This window comes from Triturus cristatus, chromosome 2_1 (assembly GCF_964204655.1).
Source record: "Triturus cristatus chromosome 2_1, aTriCri1.1, whole genome shotgun sequence".
NCBI classification, from domain to species: Eukaryota; Metazoa; Chordata; class Amphibia; order Caudata; family Salamandridae; genus Triturus; species Triturus cristatus.
In genome coordinates this window covers 865,983,107-866,007,604 of record NC_140581.1, presented here as the reverse complement: position 1 = coordinate 866,007,604, position 24,498 = coordinate 865,983,107, and the positions used below count along the sequence as shown (strand labels likewise).

At 42.6% G+C, this 24,498-nt stretch overlaps 1 protein-coding gene across 4 annotated transcripts in view; it reads right to left on the bottom strand.

The window, feature by feature from the left end:
* TJP2 (tight junction protein 2) overlaps positions 1–24,498 on the bottom strand; it is a 533,564-nt gene that overhangs the window by 9,626 nt on the left and 499,440 nt on the right. For all 4 annotated transcript variants that reach the window (XM_085632998.1, XM_085632999.1, XM_085632996.1 and 1 more), the window contains one exon: positions 8,345–8,430. In XM_085632998.1, the coding sequence (XP_085489124.1) occupies positions 8,345–8,430 (86 nt within the window). The remainder of the gene's footprint in view (positions 1–8,344; positions 8,431–24,498) is intronic.

The window sequence follows — 24,498 nt, the reverse complement described above, 5'->3', positions numbered from 1 at the left end:
AAAGACTAACAGCCTGTAAACAAAAGTAGCAGTTCACTGCAAATGTTCGAGCTATTCCCTCACATCATACAGATGTATCCATACACAAGTGTCTTTTTTTAAGGGAAATGCAGACACAACATATTTCTGGTTACAATGTCCTTTTTCTAGGGCCGGCAGCAGCAATCCAATCTTGGATAACCATCTTCTCCTCAGGCAGCAGACCATTAGTGCTGAGTTCACAGTAGTGGGGCATTAACAGTTCTGCCAGGAGAGTTCAGATAGACTCTTGCTGTAAGAAACAACAGCCCCTTCTTCCTCAGTACTTGAGCCTGATCCACACTCTTACATGAGGGCAGTAAAGAGCTCTGTTCTTGTCCTTTTGTCTGTGGTGGTGAAAAGAGCTTTGCCAAAGTAAAAAGGTTACCTATGGTCCTGGCTCACAGTGCCTGTGCATATGCAGCAAATGTGGCACGTGAACAAGAATAACGAGCTACTGATGACATGTGGAGTACTTGATATGTGGGTGGTACCAATCACACTCAAGTCCAGTCCAGTGACAAATAGCTTTCCATACTGTTCAAAGTTCTTCTGTTTTCATGTGCAAGCAAGGCATTCTATATCACTAGTAGCAATAAACATTTCTTAATGTCAGACATTCCTTCAGCCAATCAGGTGGCTGCCCGGCTTTAGCAAGCTCTGTGACTGGAGCACATTAAACAGGGGCACGAAGCATACCCCTTTTTCAGGTCAGAGGAATGGCCATGCCATTGGCAACATTGTAAATATTGCCTCTTGCAGACCAGACAGGACTGGTACAATGGGGGTGAACACTGCTCCACTGAACTTCCTGTTGATCTGTCCAAACATAAAGAAGCCCAGCTGCAATGGCCTATACGGAGCGGGGCAGAGTAAGTCGCAGTACAAGGACGACCAAGAGGAAAAGGAATTAGAACCTTTAAGGGAGAACAAATTACTTGCCTTTTGGTGATGCTCTTTCTCGTGGACACTATCTGACTACCGATTCCTCACCTCTATAATTCCCCATGTGCCAGACTGGATCTGGAATTTCATTTTGTCATACCCAGACTGTATTAGAAGGTGGCACCCTTGGACTGCACAATAGATTTACCACCACCCTCCAGTAATGGCGATGATCAACCACATACAGGCATCACTCCTGCATGTTGACTGAATAGTTTTGTAAATAACAAACACGCTATCAGCAAGGGCAACACACACATTCGTAATCAGACAGGGTGCTGAATCTAAATTGGGACCCTATGACAAATCAGAAGTCCACTCCAAAAAACTGGTTTGAGAAATCTGGTTTAACAAGACTGTCCACTAGAAAGAGCGTTACTGAAGGTAAGTAACTTGTTCTTCTAATGGATACGTCTCCCTGCAGATTACTCAATTTTTGCACAGATACTCAGCAATACCACCTAAAGGTGATATGTTTTAAGAGTGGACTGAGCATGCAAAATGACCATCTTTTCAGACCTAAGAGTCTATACAATATTGCGTGATGAAGGTGTCAACGGACACTAATGTAGCAGCCTATAAAATGTGCAGCACCACTCCTAGCCGTAGTGTTTGCCTGGCTTTAGTGGAATGAGCCCCTAGGCCCTTAGAATGTTACTTTTTAGCCAAATTAATAATACATCTTGATACAGAGGATGATCCATCTCAATCATTAGCTCGATGCTCATCAGTCAGTTCAATTTATGAACTAAGAGCTCTCTTCTGATCTAACCAAAGAAGCCTCTCCTCCTCCTCAGAGTGGTGGAGCAAAGAGAAGAAAGTGTAGGAGACAGAACGTTCAGAAGAAAGGATGTCATTCAGACCAGAGTGCCAACTTGTCTAGGAAGAAGATGGTACACGACAGCTGTGCCTGCAGCTCAACGACACACGTGAAGAAGTGATCATTATGAGACCCCACTGTTAAGGGTTGGAAACCACAACATAAACAACTATGCATGGGTTGAAAAGGTGCACGCATCAAGAATGTAAGGACCAAATTAACTGAAGCACAAGAAAATGCAAAAGAGGAAACATACATAAGCGGTTTAAAAAAATGCATTGCAATTGATGACTTAAATAAAGAGGCTAATCAATCAAATGCAGAAAAAAAGAAGTACATCAGAAAGTTTAACTTGAGGAAGATCAACCCGATGGTCCCTGCACCATGTGACAAACGTTGCCAGAATTGATCGACTTCGTGAGCAGGCAATCAATGACCATAACCACATTCATCAGTTCTGCAGGCAGGTTAACATCACCCAGCTGGTTCTACTGCATCGCCACACACATAGATGTAGGTTTTAGAGGTTCAAACCAAACACAGGAAAAGGCTTTGGAAGCCAACATGTCAAGAGAACGCCTAGAAATGAGTCCTCTGTACTGGTTGAAGATAGGATTTCAGCTTGTTGATGGAAAATATCAATGGGACAGCCATCAACAGGTGAGGAGGTCTGCGACTGAATATGGCATGCCTGTCTTCACCAGCCAGTTGACGAGGTACAGGAATACGTAATGTATACCATCATCCCTGTGAACAACTGGGGTTGAGGTGAACACCCCAAGCTCTGCGCACCCCACCCACATAGTGGAGGGAGTGCCTGTGGGAAGGCAGGACGGGCATGTGGAAAACAGCCTTCTGCAAGTTGAAGGACACTATCTAATCCCCAGGGTTTAAAGCAGAGAGGAACTGCCCAGCCTTTTGAATTTGTCCCTCCAAAGGAAGATTTTCCAAAACTGAAGATCAAGGATGGGTCTCAGCTTCCTGTCTTTCTTGGCCACCAAAAGAAAACAAGAGTAGTAGCATGTCCCTCCTCAGCCTTGGGGACTCTCGCTATTGCCCCTTTGGTAAGCAGAGTCTGCACTTCCTTGGAGAGGATGACAGCACGATTCACTGAAGTACGAGCAGAAACAGGAGGAATGTGAGGGGGGGGGGAGCAAGAGTGGAAGCTTAACCATACTGAACAACTGTTAAGAACTGGTCTGAGAAAACTGCATGTGAGCTAAGTACACAAACGGATCCTGCCCTACAGTACACAAATGATCACTGGAGGGAAACTAAGAGAGGCTTGTCAATAGCTTTGGCAGGCAATTAAGAGTAGAGGTACTGCTGCCCTTGCTGATGGTCACATCCTCTGCTACCACCTTGTCCTCCTTAGCTACAAATGGGCTGCACAGCCTGCTGTAAAAGTAGGGAAGATTGCCTCTGGTGACTGACAAAGCCACAAAAGTAGACTTTGAATTTTTAATACTGCTGATGAAATTCTTTAGTGACAACAAGCTCAAGGAGTGCCTAATTGTGTTTCTTTGTGCTTTCTTTTCCCAAAGATACTTTCCTTGCGCCTAATGTTATTGGCCTTCAGAACGCTTCAAGATTCAATTGCTCCAACTATAAAATACATTTTGAAAACTTGGTGTTAAAATACATCTTGCCTCTGGCACATGAACATATTTTTATCCATTATAACATCAGCCTTTGGCGAAAGAATGGCTCTAATTAATTAACCTTAAGAACAATTACTTTATTACATAAAGCCTTCAAATGAGGCGGGGGCAGGGAAATCCTCATTTAAGACACTGATAAGTATAATGAAGAGATATACTGTCAAATGAACAATACCACCCACTACATTCACATTGATCACAAATCTCTTTCTAATATTCAAAGAAACATTCTATTCCCACAATGAATAGGCCAAAATCAATGGTTACATTAGCGCTTACTAATTCCTTTTCCTCACTAACAGGAATTCTGGAACCATCGTCTTGTACACTCTCCCTGAGGTTCATAAAGTTACATTTAAAAACCTAAGCGTGGACCAAAATGACATGGGTTTGGCTCTGTTCTCGAACTTCTAAGGAGGTAGGTTGATTTCTTCCTACAGGCATTTGTACCTTTGACATAGACCTAGGTCAAGGATAGTTCCTATTTTATCAATTTGATTGAAAACCTGAATTTAGATCCTGTAAATGAAATCCTGGTTATTCTTTGCAGAGAGTCCTTCTATACAAATTCCCACAGTATTACGGTTTAGTGGTTAAGGATTATGCTACTTACCCTGTAAGCATCTGTTCTTGGCATGTAGTGTTGTAGAATAAAAATGCTTTGCATAAGTCCACCATCTAGTGTTGGGCTTGGATGAATAGGAGTGAACTTTGTTCCAAGGCGTTTTCTCCAGTAACAAGCCTATGTGACTCCTCCTCTTGGTAATATTGTGCATGGTCATCGACCCCATCTTCAGATTGTTTCGCCGTAGGTAGGTGAGAATGTAATAGTGATAAGTATTCGCAATGTGATGTCCATGCAGAAGTATGATGTAAGTATATAAAGTATATGAACTGCAACTACAGAGGGTTTTTTATAGAGGAGGGATGGTGCATATGAATCTACTGCAATACATGCCAAGAACAGATGCTTGCAGGGTAAGTAACATGATCCATTCGACGCATGTGTGCTGTAGATACACGTTTGCATAGATTATAAAACAGTTCCTTTCCCTAGAAAGTGGTTAACTCGTGGGGGTTGCAGTCGTCTGAAAAGTTCTTAAAACCGCTTGACCAACATTGGCTTGTTGGCATGCAAAGACATCCACACAATGTTTTGTGAAAGTGTGTGGTCCATGTTGATGCTTCGTAAATATCAGCAATAGGAATGTTTCCTAAACAAGACATGGAAGCTCCTGTTTTCCTAATGGAGTGAGCTTTAGGAGGAACAGGAAAAAGCATTTTAGCTTTTGCATAGCAAATTTGGATGTATTTAACCCCTTTACTGAGGCGCAAATTTCACCGCGGTGCGGGTGTTCTATTAGGTGGGTGGGGCCGCATCGGCCAACGGACTTGCACAGCACTACTGAGGTAGTGCTCGCGACGGCCGTTGGCCGACGCGCGCACCGAAGGGGATAACTATCCATTTTCAAATGTCCGATTTCGAAATTGCTTTTCCAATGCGAGGAGATGCGGAGGCAATAAACAATTGTTTTGTCTTTCTGAAAGTTTTAGTTCAGTGAATAGAATACATTAGGGCTCTTTTGACATCTAAAGTGTGTAATGTCCTTTCAGTAACAGAATCTGGTTGTGGGGAAAAACAGGTACATCAATGGATTGATTAATATGAAAATTGGAAACTATTTTTGGGAGGAACATAGGATTTGTTTACCTTGTACTACCTTGTCTGTATGTAGTTGGAAGAAAGGTTCTTCAAGGGTTAATGCCTGAATTTCACTGACCCTTCCAAGTGAAGTGATAACCATTAAAAAGGAACGTTTTATTGATAAGTTTTGCAACTGATAACAGTGGAGTGGTTCAAAAGGAGGACCCATGAGTAATGTTCAAGTTCCATGCTGGTGCAGGAGGAAGACTGGGACAAATGATTGTTTTATGTCCCTCCATAAAAGTTATAATAACAGGAATTTTAAATCATGACATGTGATGTCTACTTTGCAAATAGGCTCCAATAGCTGCTAGGTGTAAGCATATAGAAGTGTAGGCCAACCCTGTGGTCTGGCAGTAAATAACAAATATTTTCCATTTAGATGCATAACATTGCCTTGTGGTAGGATTGAGCAATTCCTTAAGAATGTCCATGCATTTTTATGGCAAGTCTAAATAGCCAAATTCTAAGACCTCAGGAGTCAAATTTCAAGGTTCATTTCCTTGGGAATGGGGTGTTTAAATGTTCCCTTGTTCTGTATGATAAGGTCTGGGTTGAGGTAAAGCTTCTTGTGTTGAGAACCATGGTTGGCGAGCTCATGTTGGCAATGAGCTAATAGAGCCTGGCTGTTGGCTATGCGCCAATGGTTAGCTGCTTGCGCAGCTACACATTTTCCGGAAGCATCTATTACTTTAGATTCTCTCTCTGGAAAAGGTGCATCTCCTGATGTTTGGGTGTTCGCCCTCTTTCTTGCATTAGAGATGACCAGAGTGTCTGGTGTTGTCTGACCTCTAATAGATGTAGGATCTGATGGTGCACCCATATATTTTTTGTCAGTGCATGGTGCTATAACTCTTGCTTTGAGAAGGTCCTTAAAAATCTCTTCTGTGTGACGTACCATGCCCTTAAGGAGTGGTAGGTATTGTGCCTCCCTCTGAACATTAGAGTTTAAAAAAGGAAGTCCTCTTCCATTGTGTCCTTATGTAAGGAGACCTGATGGAAAGCTGCTGCCCTTGCTATCAAATCCTGATTTGCAGAAGCGTCATCAGGTGGTGATGGGCATGTGGAATATAGATCAGGGTCTGTATCCCCCTGTGGTTTGACATCATAGTCATACCAGGCACCATCTTGTGGTATTTCATCCTTTATTATGGGTGAGATACGTGAGGAGATATGTCACCTACCTCCAAAAATGCTGGTGAGTGAGGTGGTAGAGTGAATGATGGTGGTGGTGGTGTTAGCGTGTTAGTTGAAGGACTAGTTAGTGTAAAGGGCTAGTTGCAGCATCCTTTTTCTTCTTCTTTGGAGGATGTAGAGCAGCATCCAAAGCCTCTTGGAAAGTTAATTTTGTTTTTTTTTGTTGTTTTTTTTTTTTTGAAAAGTGAGGTTTTGCAGGCTGAAGCACTATTTTCTTAGTTCCAGGATGAATCTGGAGCACTTTCTGATTTGGATCGAGTTGTTCCTGAATTACATCAAGGATTCGCTCCGGTGGAGATTACAATCTGAAAGTTAAACACTTCGATGGAGGAAGCTTTGATTTATGTGGAGCTGTGGTTGGATCTGAAATAGTATGTTTTTGTTTCTTTGCCATAACTAAAGGTTGAGGGGTTATAGACCCAAATGAGGAGAAGGTGGAGGCCCCTGCCGCATGCTGAACTTTCGGAGCCGACCCAGAAGGTGGGGATTTAGAGTTAGTTTTTTGGTGCTTGCCGTGGCTTCTTTGCAGTTGCAGACTGTGAGCAGTCTTTTCGGCTGGAACCAAAGTTTTGGGCTTTGGATCAGGGGTCAAATTAATCACTAACTGATGCTTCTGTGCTGGCTGCATGGTGGCTGACTCCTGGTCAGATTGGTACTCTGAATCATGGAAAGATTGTGATTCCTCTTGTCCTGCCCAAGCTTCTTTGTCTTCCTCCTGATGCCGTCCGGTACATCATCTGCTTGCTTACGCTGCATTTCTTGGACTCAAGCAAGTCTATCTCAAAGAGTCTTTTTTGAACGAAAGACTTGCAGGTCTCACAGCTGTCCTTTTGATGACCGGGCGAGAGGCACAGGTTGCAAACAGAGTTTTGGTTGGTAAGGGGATACTTAAGAGTCACACCTGGAACAGAAGCAGAACGGAGTTCGTTCCATTAGTAGGTCATTCTCTGAAGGATGTTGGAAGTAGAGAAAGGGAGTCCTGGCCAGGAGTGGTCTGTGGGCTGAGGAAGTGACTGAAGACCCACTATGCAGAAGGGTGATTGCTCTGATGCAAAGAAACTACGCGATCGAGACAATAACGTCACATGGAGATCTACTAGAGAACCGAAAGGAGCCGAAGGAGTCTTGAACCAGAGCGCGTCTGAAGACAGAGTCGATGAGCATGCGCGATATTACCAAGAGGAGGACTCACACTGTCGTCAATCGAAGAAAATGTCTTGGAACTAAATCAACGTGTAATCATACAACATTAGTGATACAAACATTAATTACTTGAACTGGACCATCAAGATAGATAATTCCTTGTACAATACCCTCTATAGAAAACCGATTGAGAGAAATTCTCTGCTTGAATGTCACAGCCATCATCCTATAGCTCTTAAAGATTTTCTTCCATTGGGACAATTCCTTAGACTTTGCTACAACTCTAAAATAAAGAAGGATTTGTTTATGGAAGCCAGCCTTCTTTGTAAGAAACTCATAGTGAAGGGATACCTAGAAAGACCAGTGAAATGTTCCATGAGAAGAGCATGGTATTTCCCTAGAGAGATCCTTCTTGTCCTCAAGGAGAAGAGACCTCATGACAAACTCGCTATTTTATTCCCTCCTTTATAGGGTGGTGAAGACAATTAAAAAAAAAAAATATTTTAAAAACATATGATCTTGCACTTACTATTCTCTTTCATGTTCTTACTTACTTGAGCCCTGGACAGCATTTCTAGACTTTAAAATTGCATTGTATTATACATATTCAGTTATGTTTTATTCCTCAAGGAAGTGGTAGTAGACTTTTAATGGGCGGATAATAAAAGTAAATGAATGGTGCACTCAGTAGCTAGGTTTCTATAAAGATGTTACAGGTGTAAAACAATATTAAAGTTTTTTAATATGACGGACTATAATAAATACTTAGACGCCTCTATCTCATTTTGGGAATCAGCAAGACTACAATCATACAGTTTTATAGAAAATCTAAAGAGCATAATCTATCAAACCTACCTGATGGGAGGCTGCCAATTCTGCTCTGGCTTTTTCACTTTAATTGGCACAGCATAGATATCAGGATGTTTCTGTGCCAGCTCCAGCTTTGAAGAAAAGATACATTAAAATGTTAGAAATAATTTGCACCTTTATTTGAATGTCATCGCCTCAATCATATTAAACATATACTTTGTTTTCACTACAACTTGGTAACATACTTGCAATTTCGTACTTGGGTAAGTAGAGCAGCCTTTAGAGTAAAGAAAGTGATGGATATTCACAAAATCAACACCACCAGACTTAAAGAACAGAATCCTTCAAATTATGCACTCGGAGACCAAAGCATGGGAGATATAGAATACAAAATTGCATGTAGCTTACAATGTTCCAAGTTGCAGGTATGCTGTATTTTAGCAGCAGTAGCCCCCCATTTCCATGATTGAGTATGAAAGCACTTTAGGAACTCACTTCTTACAGTGCAGATTGACAGCAGCTGGAGTAGTGTTAGGGGGAATTAGGCTGATCCAGGGTTGATCAAATTTAATTTAGATTAACTAGGAAACTGGCTATGTTTGGCATTTTCGAGTGTCCAAAGATCATCAGTTGCACATGACGGTCTGATAAAGTAGATTGAACACCCTCATGTATTTATACAGCTAAAAGTGGCATCTCACAGGTATTCATTAGAATTAGGCAGAAAGGAGGGGCTCACGAAGGGAAACAGAAAGCAATATGACTTGTAAAACATGGAAGAATATTTCAAGACGAGGAAGATGACCTTCAGCTTTAAATGTTGAAGCGCAGGGTCAAGAGAAGGTTTGTATATAGGTTCCATCAGCAAAAAACCTAACTGGAGATATAATTTCTCGAATCTCATGGAAGCGAAAAGCTGCCATGCGTGGGATTCTATGTCAGGACCGGAGGCGAGGATTATGCTTTATCTTTCTTTACTTCAAAGACAGCAGCCATTTTAAAGTCATCAAACCAATAACTATTCCCATGATACATCGGGAATATCACAAAAAGCCATAGAGTGTCCATGTCCAGAGTGTCCCCTGCTCTCTGCTCCAATCACAGGTCCCCTGAGGCACTGATAGTCCTCTTTCACTGTCCAATCGCCCTCTTTCTTTGCTGCTGCAGCCAGAGTTAAGTCACGTTTATTTCTTCTCAGTGATTTATAGACGGTCATTTGCCTTTTTCATGTTCTTGTGCTATACCTATTTACTAGGCTTATTTGCCATTAATGTAGAACTGATTCCTGCATGTTGCGGCAGTTTTGCCGCAACATGCGGCTGCACAACTGACATTAGGGATGTAACTAGAGTCCATGGGCCAGATGTATGACCCTATTTTGCATGCACAAATGGGTTTACAAGCCGTTTGCGCATACAAAATGTCACAGGGCCATGTACAATTCCATTCCTAAATAGCGAGTTGCAATTTATTTGCTACTCGCTATTTAGGAACTGCAAGTCGCCTTCCTAATAGCGACTCCAAAGCCATGTATGAATGTTTTGCGACCACAATTGCGGTCTCAAAACATTCACATTTTACCACCCTCTTCAAGTGGGTGGGAATGCACTGGTAAAACGGAAGCAGTCCCCAGGGGACCCCTTACCATTTGCCAATGGAGGGGATAATATTTATTAGGGGCAGGCAGTGGTCCCAGGGACCACTGCCTGCTCTTAAAACATGAAACGAAAATGTTTCTTTTTTTAATATATATATATTTTTTAATGCATCCTGTTTACCTTTAAGGAAAACAGGCTGCATTTAAAAAAAACATGCCTTATTGAAAAGCAGTCCCAGACATGGTGGTCTGCTGAGACCACCAGGCCACCATCCCTGGGAGGACCAGCCATTCCCAATGGGGTCGCAAATTGTGAGTGGTCATTAATATTCATGAGCCTCGCATTTTCGACCCCATTGGTAATCGCAATCAGTGTCTTTGAAACTGTAGTACATTGTAAATTGCGCCTGGCAATTTGCGACTCACAATCAAGTGCAAATTGCGAGGTGGAATTTACAAGGGTCGTACATCTGGCCCCAAGTCTCCAAGACAAGAAAACAGGCCTCTTGACGAGCAACATGTCTTCATTCAATGACATCTTCACAGTACATCTATCCGGAAGGATCAGTTGGCTCTGGCCTCCCCAGGACGTTTCAGATAGAAGGTATATGTATTGTAGAACCTCCTCAATTTTTGATGCTGTGTAACCAATTGACTGGGTTTTAAATCTAGAAACCCCTTTCCCTACAATTCTGATCCAAAATCTTGCTTGAATGGTGATTAATTTGCACTGCTTTGATGAGGATATCAGGATAAACCAGATGCTTAACACTTCCGCCTTCTTACGTAATTATACCAGCCATTCATCATCAATAGTTGGACAATTGTTTAATGTGATCACTGTACAATTATTTCAATAGGTCTTCTGCCTTTTGTTTCTTGTATACGTATGTATTTTGTAATGTTTCGTTTTCAATGTGTGATCAAGTTTAAAGCATCTAGCACCATTTTGGTGTCTATGTTCGCTTCATGTTTGACCTCAACTATTTTTTACAATTAGTACGTCTATGTAGCTGTTTGGATGATTAATATTTAGGCACACTAATTGACAAGGGTAATTTATTGACCACGGAAATTGACATGACCCTAATTGACTATAAATGGGATACCTCAGAACAGTGCCACAATATAGTGTTTGGTGTTTGCATAATACCCTTAGTTTTTGTTTATTAAATAGGGTTACTCCTGTTGTGTAAATAAGGAATCTTTAAAAGTAGACGGTATTTGTTTGCAGGATTTACAGCAACAGATATTCTACTGCAATAAGGCTCTCCGGTGAGAAAGCCATATCTGAGCGATATGGAGAACAGCCACTGTATAAGAGATTCGCTAAAAGAGGTTGGACTGATTCATGGCGTGCCCAGGGTAGTATTAACAACTAGATGGAGAAACATCTTTAAAAATGAAGATGTACATAAATTCAAACACACCTAGGGTTTTTAATAAATTTGGTTTGCTGTAAATGACAGATTCAAAATGGTAATGCTTACCCTTAAGTGGAAAAACTGAAGAATTTATTAAATCTCCCCTGTTATATAGAAGGCGATATCCAACTTATTGAATGCACATAGGAATTTGATACGTGATCGCCACCCTAAACCTCTCCAGTATGAAAAACAATTAAAGCATGAACTCTTTAGGCCCCGTGTCTTTCACATAACAATGAAACATGAGAGATATGCTGGCCTTAGGACTCCTCTGTTGAAAGTTCTACAGAGTGTAGCAGATACAGGCTTATCACTTCCTGCTCCTAGGCAAAAATACAGTTCTTATGAGCGTGGTATAACAATTAAAAATAAGATGAGGCAGGGGAATGAATGGTGAGGCCCTCCATTAAATACTGAAGAAAAGAGCCAAGGTTAAAGGAGGAGCAGTGCTAAAGGGAAGCAAACTACTGTATCAAAATACACAAGCCACCCCAGCGTATGCTGATCTTCGAGCGGTGATAGAGAGAGTAACGGGGTAGAGGTGACAGAGGAGCCACCCACAGATTTGACATTAAAGCCAAGTGACAGGAATTTCATCATGGTGAAGGCACTTCATTATTTTACAAGTGTAGAAACCACAGAACAAGTCTGTAGGCAGTCATCCAAATTCAATTATGCCCAAGGAGATCAGAGTCCGGTGAAGAGAGGATCTGGCCTTCTTCAGCATCTTCAGGGTCACATGGACAGAAGGAGATGAAATTACCACCAGGAGAAGAAATATAATTCTCGAAACCCAGGGCCGGATTCAAGGATATCTCAATCTGCCGGCAATGATTTTTTTTTTCATTTGCATATACATTTATGCAATACAGGTATTCTTTCTGATTCTGAGGATTGTATAGTGTTTAAAACGGATAGGATTAGAAAGACTGGGTACCACCTGGAGGACAAGGGGCTTGTGAGGAAATTGTCTTTGATTAGGCACTTATCTATGATAGCCGTATATTACATTTTTAGTAAGGTTTGTTACATATTGAAGATAAGAGAGAGTGAATTGAGCAACGTTTACCATTTACAAATAACTAGAAACATTTCTTGTGTGCTCTTATCTGGAAAGACACTCGCGTTTTCTCTCCACTGACAGACCTGTGAACATTCCAACATTAATATTGCACTCTTAAAAAGCAACAGTCACAAAGTCAGAATGGCTGAATGGCAGAAAACCAACAACTTGAAGAAAACGGCTCTTGCTCAAAACCTAGAGCAGCAAGGAACACACCTTACTGATGGGTTAAGAAAGCACCTTCTCATGTTCAAGGATTCTAAACCTTCTGTCCGAACTCTTGTACCCAAAACAGGAGAGCATCCTCTTTATGAAACTTCACTGACTAAATTAGTAACTACCTTGCAGCACGGCTAGTCTTAGCTGGATGAGTTTTTAACAATAGAGGATAACAATGCTTCTAACTGGCACCAATGAGATAAACGCTTTGGCAATCATGGAAAAATAAATCTAGATGTACTGTATGTTGATCTACTCATCGAATCTAGGAGAGCTTGTTTTAAAGAGGATTCTTAGAATACTGAGCTAGAGTATCTGGAACTACGGCAGAAAGTGCAACAGCAGCTTATTTAAGCAGGTGGCATCGACCTCGAAGACATAGAAAATCTATGTTTCAGGCACAAAAAGGTGTTTTCAGAAAACGAATCTCATGCATGCAAGCAATAACTATGCCATCACCAAGAATCAAGTCTACACATTTTTAGAATCAGCAGGTGGGAGCAAATTCTGTAAAGGTGTCAGTGGAAGGGAGAACTGCCCGTTTTGGAATACAGCTACAGCACCAGAGACCTCAGGGATATGCCCATTATCTGAAAAGCCAGCAGGGAGAAGAATTACAAAATGTTTTTAAGACTTTGGCCTTAAGTGAAGAACATAATATCAATGTGTGTTGATGCCCCTGACAGTGATACTAAATGAACGTTAAACTACGATCCTGATCAGAAAGGGTAAGATCTGAGCAGTACAATTCAATCTCAGTGCACTGCAGGCCTTTATTAATGTTAAAATAACCTTGTCAGAAATATAGCTTAATGGCAACAAAGGAAGTATTATAAATAGGTGCCTGCCCCTTTACATGAATGTCAATGTCTGCCAGGAAGGTAAGAGACATCTGGGACTACTGAAAAGACTGGAGAGTAGGATTGTAAACTGATGCAGCAGAAGTACACAGTAGTAAGTTTATAAACAATGTCACTCATCTGCGCAAATGGAGACACCAATTGCATTGAACCAACTCCTGTTGGGGAGGATGATTTAGACAAATTATCACCTCACACTTTTATTTAGTTGTGTCTCTTCTGAACAGACAGGGATGTAGAATTCCTATAGCCCAACACCAATGACATAGTGTTTGGGGTCAAGGACTGTTGTATTCCCCTTTAGGTGTCCGTGTATAGGTTTTTCTGAAACATATCCTTATATAGGCACAATTCGCATTGCCCTTTTATAGGCATAAGATCCCAGTCCTTATTTAGGCATTAGCCATGCTATCCAAATACAGGCATGGTCACCTAAATCCGTCCACCCCAACGTCACAACGAGTTTTTAGAAACTAGACCCTTAAGCTCTTGGAAGTTTTCCTAGCACAGGATTGATTTCTCCAAGAACTCATTTATTATGCATGAACTGCTATTCCTGAAGGGTTCATTCCCGACGTCTTCCTCTGCCCGACTTTATGTCAACGCTAACATTCCAAGGCACCTACCAGGTATAAATATAACTTCCCTTGCTCAAGCAAGTAGGAGTAGACCTCTACTCTAGAGGAGCCTGTGTCCCGGCCTGACGCACTGACTGGAGACGCTGTTATCCCTGCTCGCAGAGAATCCAGCTTCCAGTGTTCTGACTCCCTTCGCGGGGTGTTAAGAGTTCGAGACCCGGAAAGAGATTCCCACATCTCTCTCATTCTCAAAGTATGGAGCTGACTAGAACCTAGAGGGACTCTTGGCATACCAGACTGGGCATACCATACTATAAAATACCATACTATAGAATACATCACCTACTACTTACCTTGTACTACACTTAGGTTAGGTACACTGGGGTAGAACTAGTTAGAGAAGCATCTTATGAGTACTCACATTTTTAGCCTATGTTATTTATGTATATGAATATGTGTGTCATAGCTAAAAGATAATGCTAGCGCAGTATTATTTCTTTCTACTGCTTATGCTGTACATAATATATCTCGCATACTGACTTATGATTGTAACAGCTCATATCTCTTACATGAGAAACAAGACTGTTCAATAAATCCTTTTATTGAAACGCCCATCTATTCTTTCTGTGTAACTCTGAAGAAACTGAGCATGCACGATTAGCTGAGTGAAACTGTTATCTGTTTCCACGATTCTGAGAGTGTTGCGATTCTAAAGGGAAACAAAGTTGTCATGTTTATGCGGTTGCCAGAAACTACTCCCTTCTTGTTTACAAGGAGTTTCTAGTGGCCTCCGAGTTAGCTGGCACAAAATACTTAAGTTTAATGTACTCGATAGGGGAATAATGACCTCAGTCCTAGGCTAAATCTATAGGGTAGATTATTCCAATGCGCAGAGCCTATTAGGGAAATAGGAACTACACTACATGACGCCCAACGTTTGGTAAGGCACTAATTTAATGCTAGATACTGTCAGTCAGTCAAAATTACTTTATTCGGTTTCATAACAAAAACCATAAAAGCATATAAATATATACAATATAAATAACATTTAACATTAAAACACTACAAATGAATTAAAAAGGCATACAAGGTAGTGGTTACAATTCATGAATTACCCAAATAATGATTATGTCCAAGAAATGTTCTTCCTTAATCTCATTGAGATTGCTAAAAATTTGGCAATATTAAAGATCTCCCACGTTGATCCCAGCAATTGTAAATATAAAAGGACAGGTTTAACTTGCCTAAAACCGTTCTCCTTAATAAGGGGGATGATATGTTTTTTACGAATGGGAGCCAAGTATTTACAAAAGAAGATAAAGTGCACTGTATCTTTAAGGGAAAAACCGTCACAAGAACAGATTCCCAGGTCCTTCTCCCTTGACCACCCTGGGGAATCGGTGAGCAAAAGATGAAATTTGTTCAGTCTGAACCTGGTAAGTAAAAAACGATGATTCATGTTATTAACAATGACCAGGTAGGGTTCAATACTGTTTGAGGTGATTAATAACTGATGAGCCCTGACTGAAGGTTTAAGTAGCTCCTTAACTTCTCTTTCTAAAGTTTTCCGATTTTTATGTTCAACTTTCACCCATTTTAAATCCCCCTTAGTTAGACTGCCAGGAGCATCAAATAATTCTGGACGACCTAGTTCTCTTGATAAATTCTTAACATAGTTTATCCAGGGGATGGAGGTGCCATACTCAAGAGATAAACAATCCTTTAAAATTGCGTGATTTAATTCCAAATCAGGGTTTAGCCAGGTTGTAATCCATTTTAACATGGGCGCTAGAGCAATACGGTCCACAAGGTGGTCTAACACGCATTCCTGATGAACAATAAAGGCAGGGGTTGACAGAGGAAGAGATAAAATAGATTTTAAAAATTTATCCTCAACTATTTGAAGAATTTTTACATCTTTAATTCCCCATAATTCAGCCCCATACGTTGCTATAGAAAGACATTTAGCAACATAAATGTTCAAAATGGCCTGCATGGGCTTCACCCCCAATTTGCGGGCAAAGTCTAATACAGCTAAGGTAGATCTAACAAAAGTATTACGCTTAGCCGCCAATTGCGGAGACCAGTTAAGACTATCATCAAAGATAACCCCCAAATAGGGAAATCTACTGACGCGGGATAAAACATGCCCTTCGCAATACAAGCTCTTAGCTTTTTTTACTTTACACCCCATAATCATAACCTGAGATTTGGAAAAATTCACGCTGAGATCAAGTGCTTTCATAAAATTTGCAAATGAGTCCAGCAACCGTTGCAGACCCACAGGAGTACGTGCTAGCAAGGCGGCATCATCGGCGTATAATAATGCCGGAATGGAAAATTTGCCAGCTCTAGGAATGTCCTTGCACGATTTGGTCAAAACAGCACCTAGATCATTGATATATAAAGTAAAAAGCAGGGGGGCTAGAATACATCCCTGTCTAACACCATTCGAAATTCCAATCCTACTAGTACAATTGCCCAGGCGGTCATATCTAACAGTGGCGGTGAGATCCCTATGTAAATCAGCCAGGAAGAATACAATGTTTTCATCAATGCCACACTTAAGAAGCAGATCCCATAGCTTTGACCGGTTTACTCGGTCGAAGGCCGAGGACAGGTCCATAAAGGCAAGATATAATTTCCCTTTTTTGGCAATAGTGTATTTGCCTATTAATAAATATAGGTTCAGACTTTGATCTATAGTACCTCGGCCTGCTCTGAACCCATATTGTAGGCAAGATAGGGTCTCATTATCCTCCAACCACGCAGATAGTCTCCCCAAAACTACACGCCCAAGGACTTTGACTGCAGAATCGATGAGGGAGATAGGGCGGTAACAACTAGGATCCCCCCTGCAACCTTTTTTAAAAATGGGTATAATCACGGATTCAGACCAAGTATCCGGGATGCCTGAAACACAAATCCTATTAAAAACATTCATTAAAACCACAGACCAAGTCTCAAGGTCAGTTTTATAAAGATCAACCGGAACACCATCCGGGCCCGGGGCTTTGTTGCTTGTCATCTTTTCAATGGCCTCGACTACCTCGGTCTTAGAAACCGTTAAAGTATATTGATTTACAACGGAGGAGGATGGGGGCTGTGCCCCATTTCTAACCCCTTCATAGACTGACTTAAAATGGGTACACCACAAATCTTCCCCTATGCCGCAATCTAATTGGCCGTTACAAGCGTCGCTAAAATAGGGTTTGTTCACCACAGACCAGAACTTTGCACTATTTCTAAGAACATCCACGGAAGCTAGTTCCACCCAAGCCTCCTCTCTAATCTCTTGCTTTCTAGTTTTCAAAGCTTTATCATAATCTTTCCTCAGCATAGCAATAATCGGCCTGTTGATAGGTTTACAACGTAAAGCAGCCTTCAGCCTTCTGTTAGCCAGAGAGCAGTTACTATCAAACCATCCCAGGTCTATATTATCATTACCCTTAACTGGGCAGCTGAGATCAGCAGAGATTTGTGAACAAATTACAGAGTAAGCCCCTAATACTTCATTATTACCGGCATCCGTGTTCAAACAAGTATTTATCTCTAAACCCACCTTCCTTTTTAAATTAGAGTGGAAATCCTCCGGAATAATTTTGTTCCATCTAATCCTACGATTCTGGTCAGAGGGGCGGATATTGAATTTATCCGTCCTGCCCGTAGTTTTAGTGCGGGTAATAAGAGTTTCTGAGATGCTAAGGACCACAGGGTTATGGTCACTGAAGTGTGACCACATCACCTTGTAACCGTGAATCATTTTACCAAGTGCAAAGCTAATAAAAATATAATCGATGACAGAGTGTTTACCATTCCCTTTAAAAGTGGGAATATCCTCCGACGTCAAAGAAGGGAGTATAAGGCCGAAGTCTGCTAACAATGACTCAAGACATTCTCCCTGAACAGAGTGCTCAAAATGAGCATCACCTTGTATAGATGATCCTAATGGGTCAAAAGTCTGACAAGTGTCAAGACAGCCGTGGATATTAAAGTCACCCGAAATTATAATAAAACAGTCATTATGGTTAGCGTCTTTGTAAGCCGCCAAAAAGCGTGTTAAAGCTAAGAGATGATCCGTTGTGGTGACTCTTTCAAAAGAATTATAAAAATTTACAATTAAAAGAACGCCTCCCTCAGACAAGGAGATTTCTACAGCCAAACTGTTCCGTGAACCTGTGTCTATTTGGATCTGTTGACCTGAAATACTAGCGGAGATTAGAGTGACCAGCCCACCCTTTGCCCTCCCAGCATTTGAGGGTACAGCTGGGACAAAAAAACTCCTATAGCCATCAACGAACAAGGTGTTCTCTGTATCCCAGGTTTCTTGTAAGATAATGATATGTCCTGAACCTATAAGTGCCCGCCAAGCTGGGTCATCAATTTTATTTTTTAGCCCGGCTATGTTCCAACTGACCAGTCTAAGTAAATTGCCCAATGAACCAAAAGTAGATACGTCAAGACTATCATCTGTTGGCTGCAGTATATTTTCATCACAGCCAGTTGCCCCACTAACTCGGGTATTACACTCAGCCAATGTCCCTAGTCATTCGTTATCATTTACATTTGAGAGAGCATCAAATCTATTAAAAATAGGGACAGCATAGTTGTTTAAGCTTGTACCTCTAGAGGGGTCACACAGTGGCGGTCCAGCTTGAGAAGGAGGATAAAAGAAGCCCAAAGGAAGAACATTAACAAAATCCGTCTGGATTCTCACTGACCCCGCCTGTTTCAATATATCCTCAACCAGCCTTGGAGATCTGAAACTTATAACAATACAATCGCCTGTCAGACTCTTATTTGTTCTACCCACCCAAGGAACCCTTCTAATCATCATAAAATTGTTAGCAAGATGTTGTCCCAAAACAGTTTTTCTAGATAAGAAGTGGAAGGCCTTATTTTTAAGGGAAGTCCAATGTTCTCTTGTATCCCCTTCAAGTTTTGGGACATTAGCTAAAATAATGGTGTATGGACAGGCCTCAACGGGTAAATGCAGGGAGTCCCTCTTGTCATAGTTAGCTAACGAGCCGGGGCCCCTTTCAGTATTCTGAGGGCCTGAAACCAGCGTTTGAGTTGTACTCATAGGATTTGAAACTAAAGGTAGTGTGTTAACGCCAGAAGCCAAGGACGGACCCTGATGTACTGGTTGTTGGGGTACAGTAATTATGGTATCCAGCAGATTATTAACCGTGGCAGTAACAGAGTTAAGAGAGTTAATTGCTCCGGTACTAGGACCGGGAAGAGAAACCTTAGGAATACAGTGTGACTCAATTATATTCAGCCGCTCCTCAATGCGCCTTAGGGTGACCAGTAACGGGGCAGTAAATGATTTCAGGTGCTCATCGAGAATGTTTATGAGCTCTAGCATAGATTTTTCGCTGTTTCTATCGGCAAGACTGCCCAAAGCTGATTTAGTACTATCATTCCCTGCCGCTCCCAGGTTCTTACTAACTGAGGAAGGAACCTCGGTAGTGGGTTTATTCAAACCGGGAGCGGGATTGTTAGCCTTAGATAGTTTTGCCGGTTTTCTATTACCCTGTGGGTTGTCCTTCGCCTTCCTTTTCCCCGTGACAGTTTTACCCCCACCAACAGACAGATTAGACCTGATTCTTAATTGTCTAGTACGAACTACAGGGGAGGTTTGAGCAGAACTCACTAAGGTAGAAGGAGGTGTCATAATTGTAGGACTGACATTAATGCAAGAGCCATTCCTATTCTCAAGTATATGCACATCCTCCTCAAGAGTGTTATTTGATAAACAAACTACAGCAGGTGATAAGGGTACAGATGATCTAATGGGGTCTAGTGATAGTCTACGTTCGACTGAAGCGATCTCTTTTACAATGGCAGATTCTGCCTGTTTTAAATAGCTATCCAAGGTCCCCATACCCGCAACCCTTGAGCATGCCTTAGATGACCCTTTTGACATTCTTCCACCGGGCTGCACAAAACACGAACCAACCGACAAATAACACCTGTATTGTTTGCAGGAAAAAAGAACACTCCAACAGTCACTTTACAGGGGGCAGCCCCAACCCAGCCTCTATCGGCCTCTGAGGGCCTAAGAGGGCCCGCCCTTTGCCCGGGCTTAGCCCGGCGCCGCCCGCGCGCGTCCCGCGACGCGGGAGAAGCGCCGGAGCTTTATACGCGCTCGTGCGCGTGTGCGGCGCTAGGCAGTGTGGGTAATGGAGTCCCCAGCCGCAAGGGCAGCGATGGCGGAGGCAGGAGACACACAACAGCACAAGAGCCCAGGGCGCGACAGAGCCGCCAGCAACGAAGGAGCAGTTCCGCGGGAGTCCAGGCCAGCAGGTGGGCAGGTAGGCAGCAATTTCCAGATTCGCCGGTTTCAAAGTTCCCGCTCTGCAAGGTGAGCGCCGGAGCTTTATACGCGCTCGTGCGCGTGTGCGGCGCTAGGCAGTGTGGGTAATGGAGTCCCCAGCCGCAAGGGCAGCGATGGCGGAGGCAGGAGACACACAACAGCACAAGAGCCCAGGGCGCGACAGAGCCGCCAGCAACGAAGGAGCAGTTCCGCGGGGGTCCAGGCCAGCAGGTGGGCAGGTAGGCAGCAATTTCCAGATTCGCCGGTTTCAAAGTTAACTCAGTCGTGCTTTTCTCAGAGACCCCTACTCACATACTCCATAAGACGCCTGGAGTGGGTAGGGTTAAGTATCCGTCAAAGCTGAATAGGATGAGGGTGTTATAAACATCCCTCCGAACTTAAGAGCCATCACTCTAAAACTTATAAAACACGGCCTAACACCAAGAGGTGGTAGAGCAGTTTTCGTGATAGAGGCACACAAATCCTTTCAGACCGAGGTATTCTATTCATGGATTGTATTCCCAGAATCAAATCCAGTAACAAAAGTATTTCACTTTAAAGAAGATGAACCACCTGAGGAATATATTCCTTTCGAAGATATTGAAATGACACTCGCATACCAGGAGCATAATCTCTGGTTTAAAGGCGCCCTAAAACATCACAAAAACATTACCATGCTCGGTCCACTAGGTAGACCAGGAGCAACATGGCCGATTTAACCGGCTACACACCTAATCCTGACATCGAAGAGATGTCAGACGAGGAATTACTTACTTGGAATTAGTCCAATATGTCATGCGGACTTTAACTGCCCAACCACCAATAACCATTCCAAAGCAAACCCCTCAACAAGGGTATACACTAAAAATTACTCCACAGATTTTAAACGCAGGCATGGGTAAAATGCCCACAAAACGTGAACAAATTCCATTCTGGATAGCTCAAAAAATTACTCAAATAGAAGCAGTATTTCCAAATACTAGCCCTTATGAGAAACACAGAATCCTAACAATCTGTTTGCCAATGGGGATCACACCTCAACTGGAAGACTGCACCACTTGGGGCACAGTCTTTGCTGCCATCTATACTAAAACACATGGTGTTCCGTCAATTGCAGTAATACCAGACATCCTGAAACAAATTCATAACGAATACGGGGCAGAGCCTGCTCTGAATTTAGGTATGAAATTACTGCAAAACTTTGACCAGGTCTCAACAATAATATTATCTAATATTAAAGGGGAGGCAGTATCAGTGGCGATCCGCCAACGCTTAAAGGAATTTGATGTAACAGAACATCAACATGAACTACCCAGAATAACAGAAAAAACTTATGCAGAATTAGGCAGACAGTTTGGGTGGAAAACCTTTGAAGCCAAAACTGTCTGAAGGTCCTGAGAAGGACTTTATTAATCAAAATCCTACATCTTCTAAAAAGAAGTGGGAAACTAATAAACAAAATCCAAAAGAGACACGTTCTCAATCCCGCGGTAGGTCTCCTCAAAAGGAGCCCTCTGAAAGGAGGTATAACCTCAGGAATAGGGATAATTTAAGAAAACCTGACAGGTATCAGGATACTGATACACGTTCCTCTCGTACCTTTCAGATATCGTCACAGTCATCAGAAAGAAGAGGACGGTCAGATCACAGAGAAGAACACGTGAAGTCCAAAGACGATCAACACGTTCAGAAAAATAAATCAAAACCTCAATTCACCAAAAAGAAGGTAGCAGGTCTGAAGATCAGACATGCCGAAAATACTGAGAACACAGCTCAAGAATGGAGAATGGGCTCAGACAATGCTGGACTGTGCAGCAGAAGTAACAATAGCTCGCCAAAACCTGAAGGAACTTCTGGAGATAGTGGACTTGAATGAGTACATCACAGTAGAGACTGTAGACACCAGGGTTAGTACTCCACAAAAGTTATATGAAATAACACTCCGGATAGAGGGAGACATACCAAGAAAAGTGAAAGCACTCTTTTGGGAAAAACTTTCAAGGGGTTATGATATACTTCTAGCAGAACAGGACTGGCCACCAGAATTTGTCAGGGAGTGCCCACAGGGCGAGGACATCATTATGCCAGACTTCTCCAACCATATTCCAGTTCACCTAAAATATACTTATGTCAGGAAATGGGCAGTGGCCCAGGCCCCAGCATTATAGAAAAATCATGTAGGATGGGATGAGGACTTGCCTCACCACAAAATACAGCTAAAAAAAATCAACATACTGCACAAAGGCAGTACCCAATAAAGCAAGAAGCTAAAAAACAGGTCAGGGAGATCTTAGATCAACTTGAATACCAAGGGGTGGTTGATACATGCACCTCATCAATGAACAATCTTTTGTTTCCTGTAGCCAAACCAGACAATACATATCGTCTAGTTTTGGATTATAGACACTTGTTCCAAAACATTTTCAGTGCAAAATGCACATAGTACAGCATTAATGAATAACATTGTGCGTAAAAAATATAAAACCACATTGGACATTTCAAATGGTTTCTTTTGTCAAAACATAGCACCTGAAAGCAGGTACTTAACAGCTTTCTCAATAATTGGGACTCAGTGTCAATTTTGTCGACTCCCACAAGGGTTCAAAAACAGTCCGGGGTTATTCTCAGCAAGGGTAACAGAGTTACTACAAATTTATGATGACGAGGCATTGTCATATGTCGATGACATCTATCTGACAGACGATGAACTAGATAGGCACTTGAACAAGGTGAAAACCATTATACTGGGCTTCGCCTCTGAGGGCTATAAATTCAACTTTAAAAAATCCAGAATTGCCCATCTCAATGTCCTTTTTCCTAGGATATGAGCTTTCAAGTGGGATGAGCACTACGGACCCAAGATGGCGGAGTAGGGGTCCGTGCTAAGCAGCTCACCTGAGGCTCTCTCCCTTCCCACCCTCACTTGGAGAGAATGAACCGCGACGGAGAGGATTAAACCGAGACATGCTGTAAAAGAAACTCAGGAAAATAGTCCGATCTTCTCCAAGCGTTAAAATTGAATTTTGGTGGTGCAGCGGCAGACGCGACCGCCTACACTGATGTTATTGCTGCCGGTCTCTGTTTTGCTTTTTCGGCAGACGATTCAGGGTCTGCGTAAGAGCTCCGGACTCGGCTGGTTCAGTTTCAGTTTCAGCCTTCGGGCTTTCTCCAATTCAATCCGGTGTTTGAGAATGCCTCAAAAAAATCCACATCGCGCGACAAAGCACAGTAAGCAAAATACTGGCGCCCCCCCCCCGGCTGTAACGGCGCGAGCACGAGCAGCTGCAAAGGGAGCAGCGGCAATGGTCTCAGCTGTGCTACCCCTGATCGCTCCGGCTGAATTCCCGCATTAAGGAAAGACGGACACAGTGTCGCGGAGGCCGGGGAGACGAAAAACAAAGCACTGTCACTGCTAATGCCACTGCCTCTTTCACAGTTTTCATCACCCACCGAACCACCGCTGCAGGAGAGAGGTAGTACCACTAAACAGGTACTGAAACCATCTATTCTTACCGCAAGCTCACAGCTTAGGAGCCCAGGCAGAACTGTAGTTAAATCAATGGGCAAACCTTCAGCCGGGGCTGATACAGCTGGTCCTACTAATGTCACTAAAGCTGTTCCGGCGAAAGCCTCTCCCATCTCAGGGGAGACTCAGTCTGGAAAGGCTATTATCTCTAACACACAGGGAGTTAAACAATCTAAACAATCAATTCCTTGTATTTGCGATATAACGGAGACCTCTGATGGGACTTACTCTGATCCCTTGATGGAGCGGGCGCAAGCTGAAGAGCAGACCAATGTTTTAACGGCTGGAATAGATGAGGTTCTGTCCCCCGGCTCACGCACTGATGTGCAGAACCCAGCTGGGGGGAACGCGCTGGGGGTTTGGTTCTACATCCAGCTGGGGGGCCGGATGGGGGCTCACAACAAGTGCTGCGATAAACTGGGGCAAACAAGGCGGATGCGCATATTCTGGGGAGAGAAGGGTTATTATTGGATCACACGACAGTTACTGAGCCCTCTGAGGCTACTGAGTTCATTGAGCATAATGACCCCACTGAACAAGACTCCTCTCAGGAACGGATAGTAGGGACTGGAACAGAGGATGAGGTGGAGGAGAGGCAAGAGAAGGATCC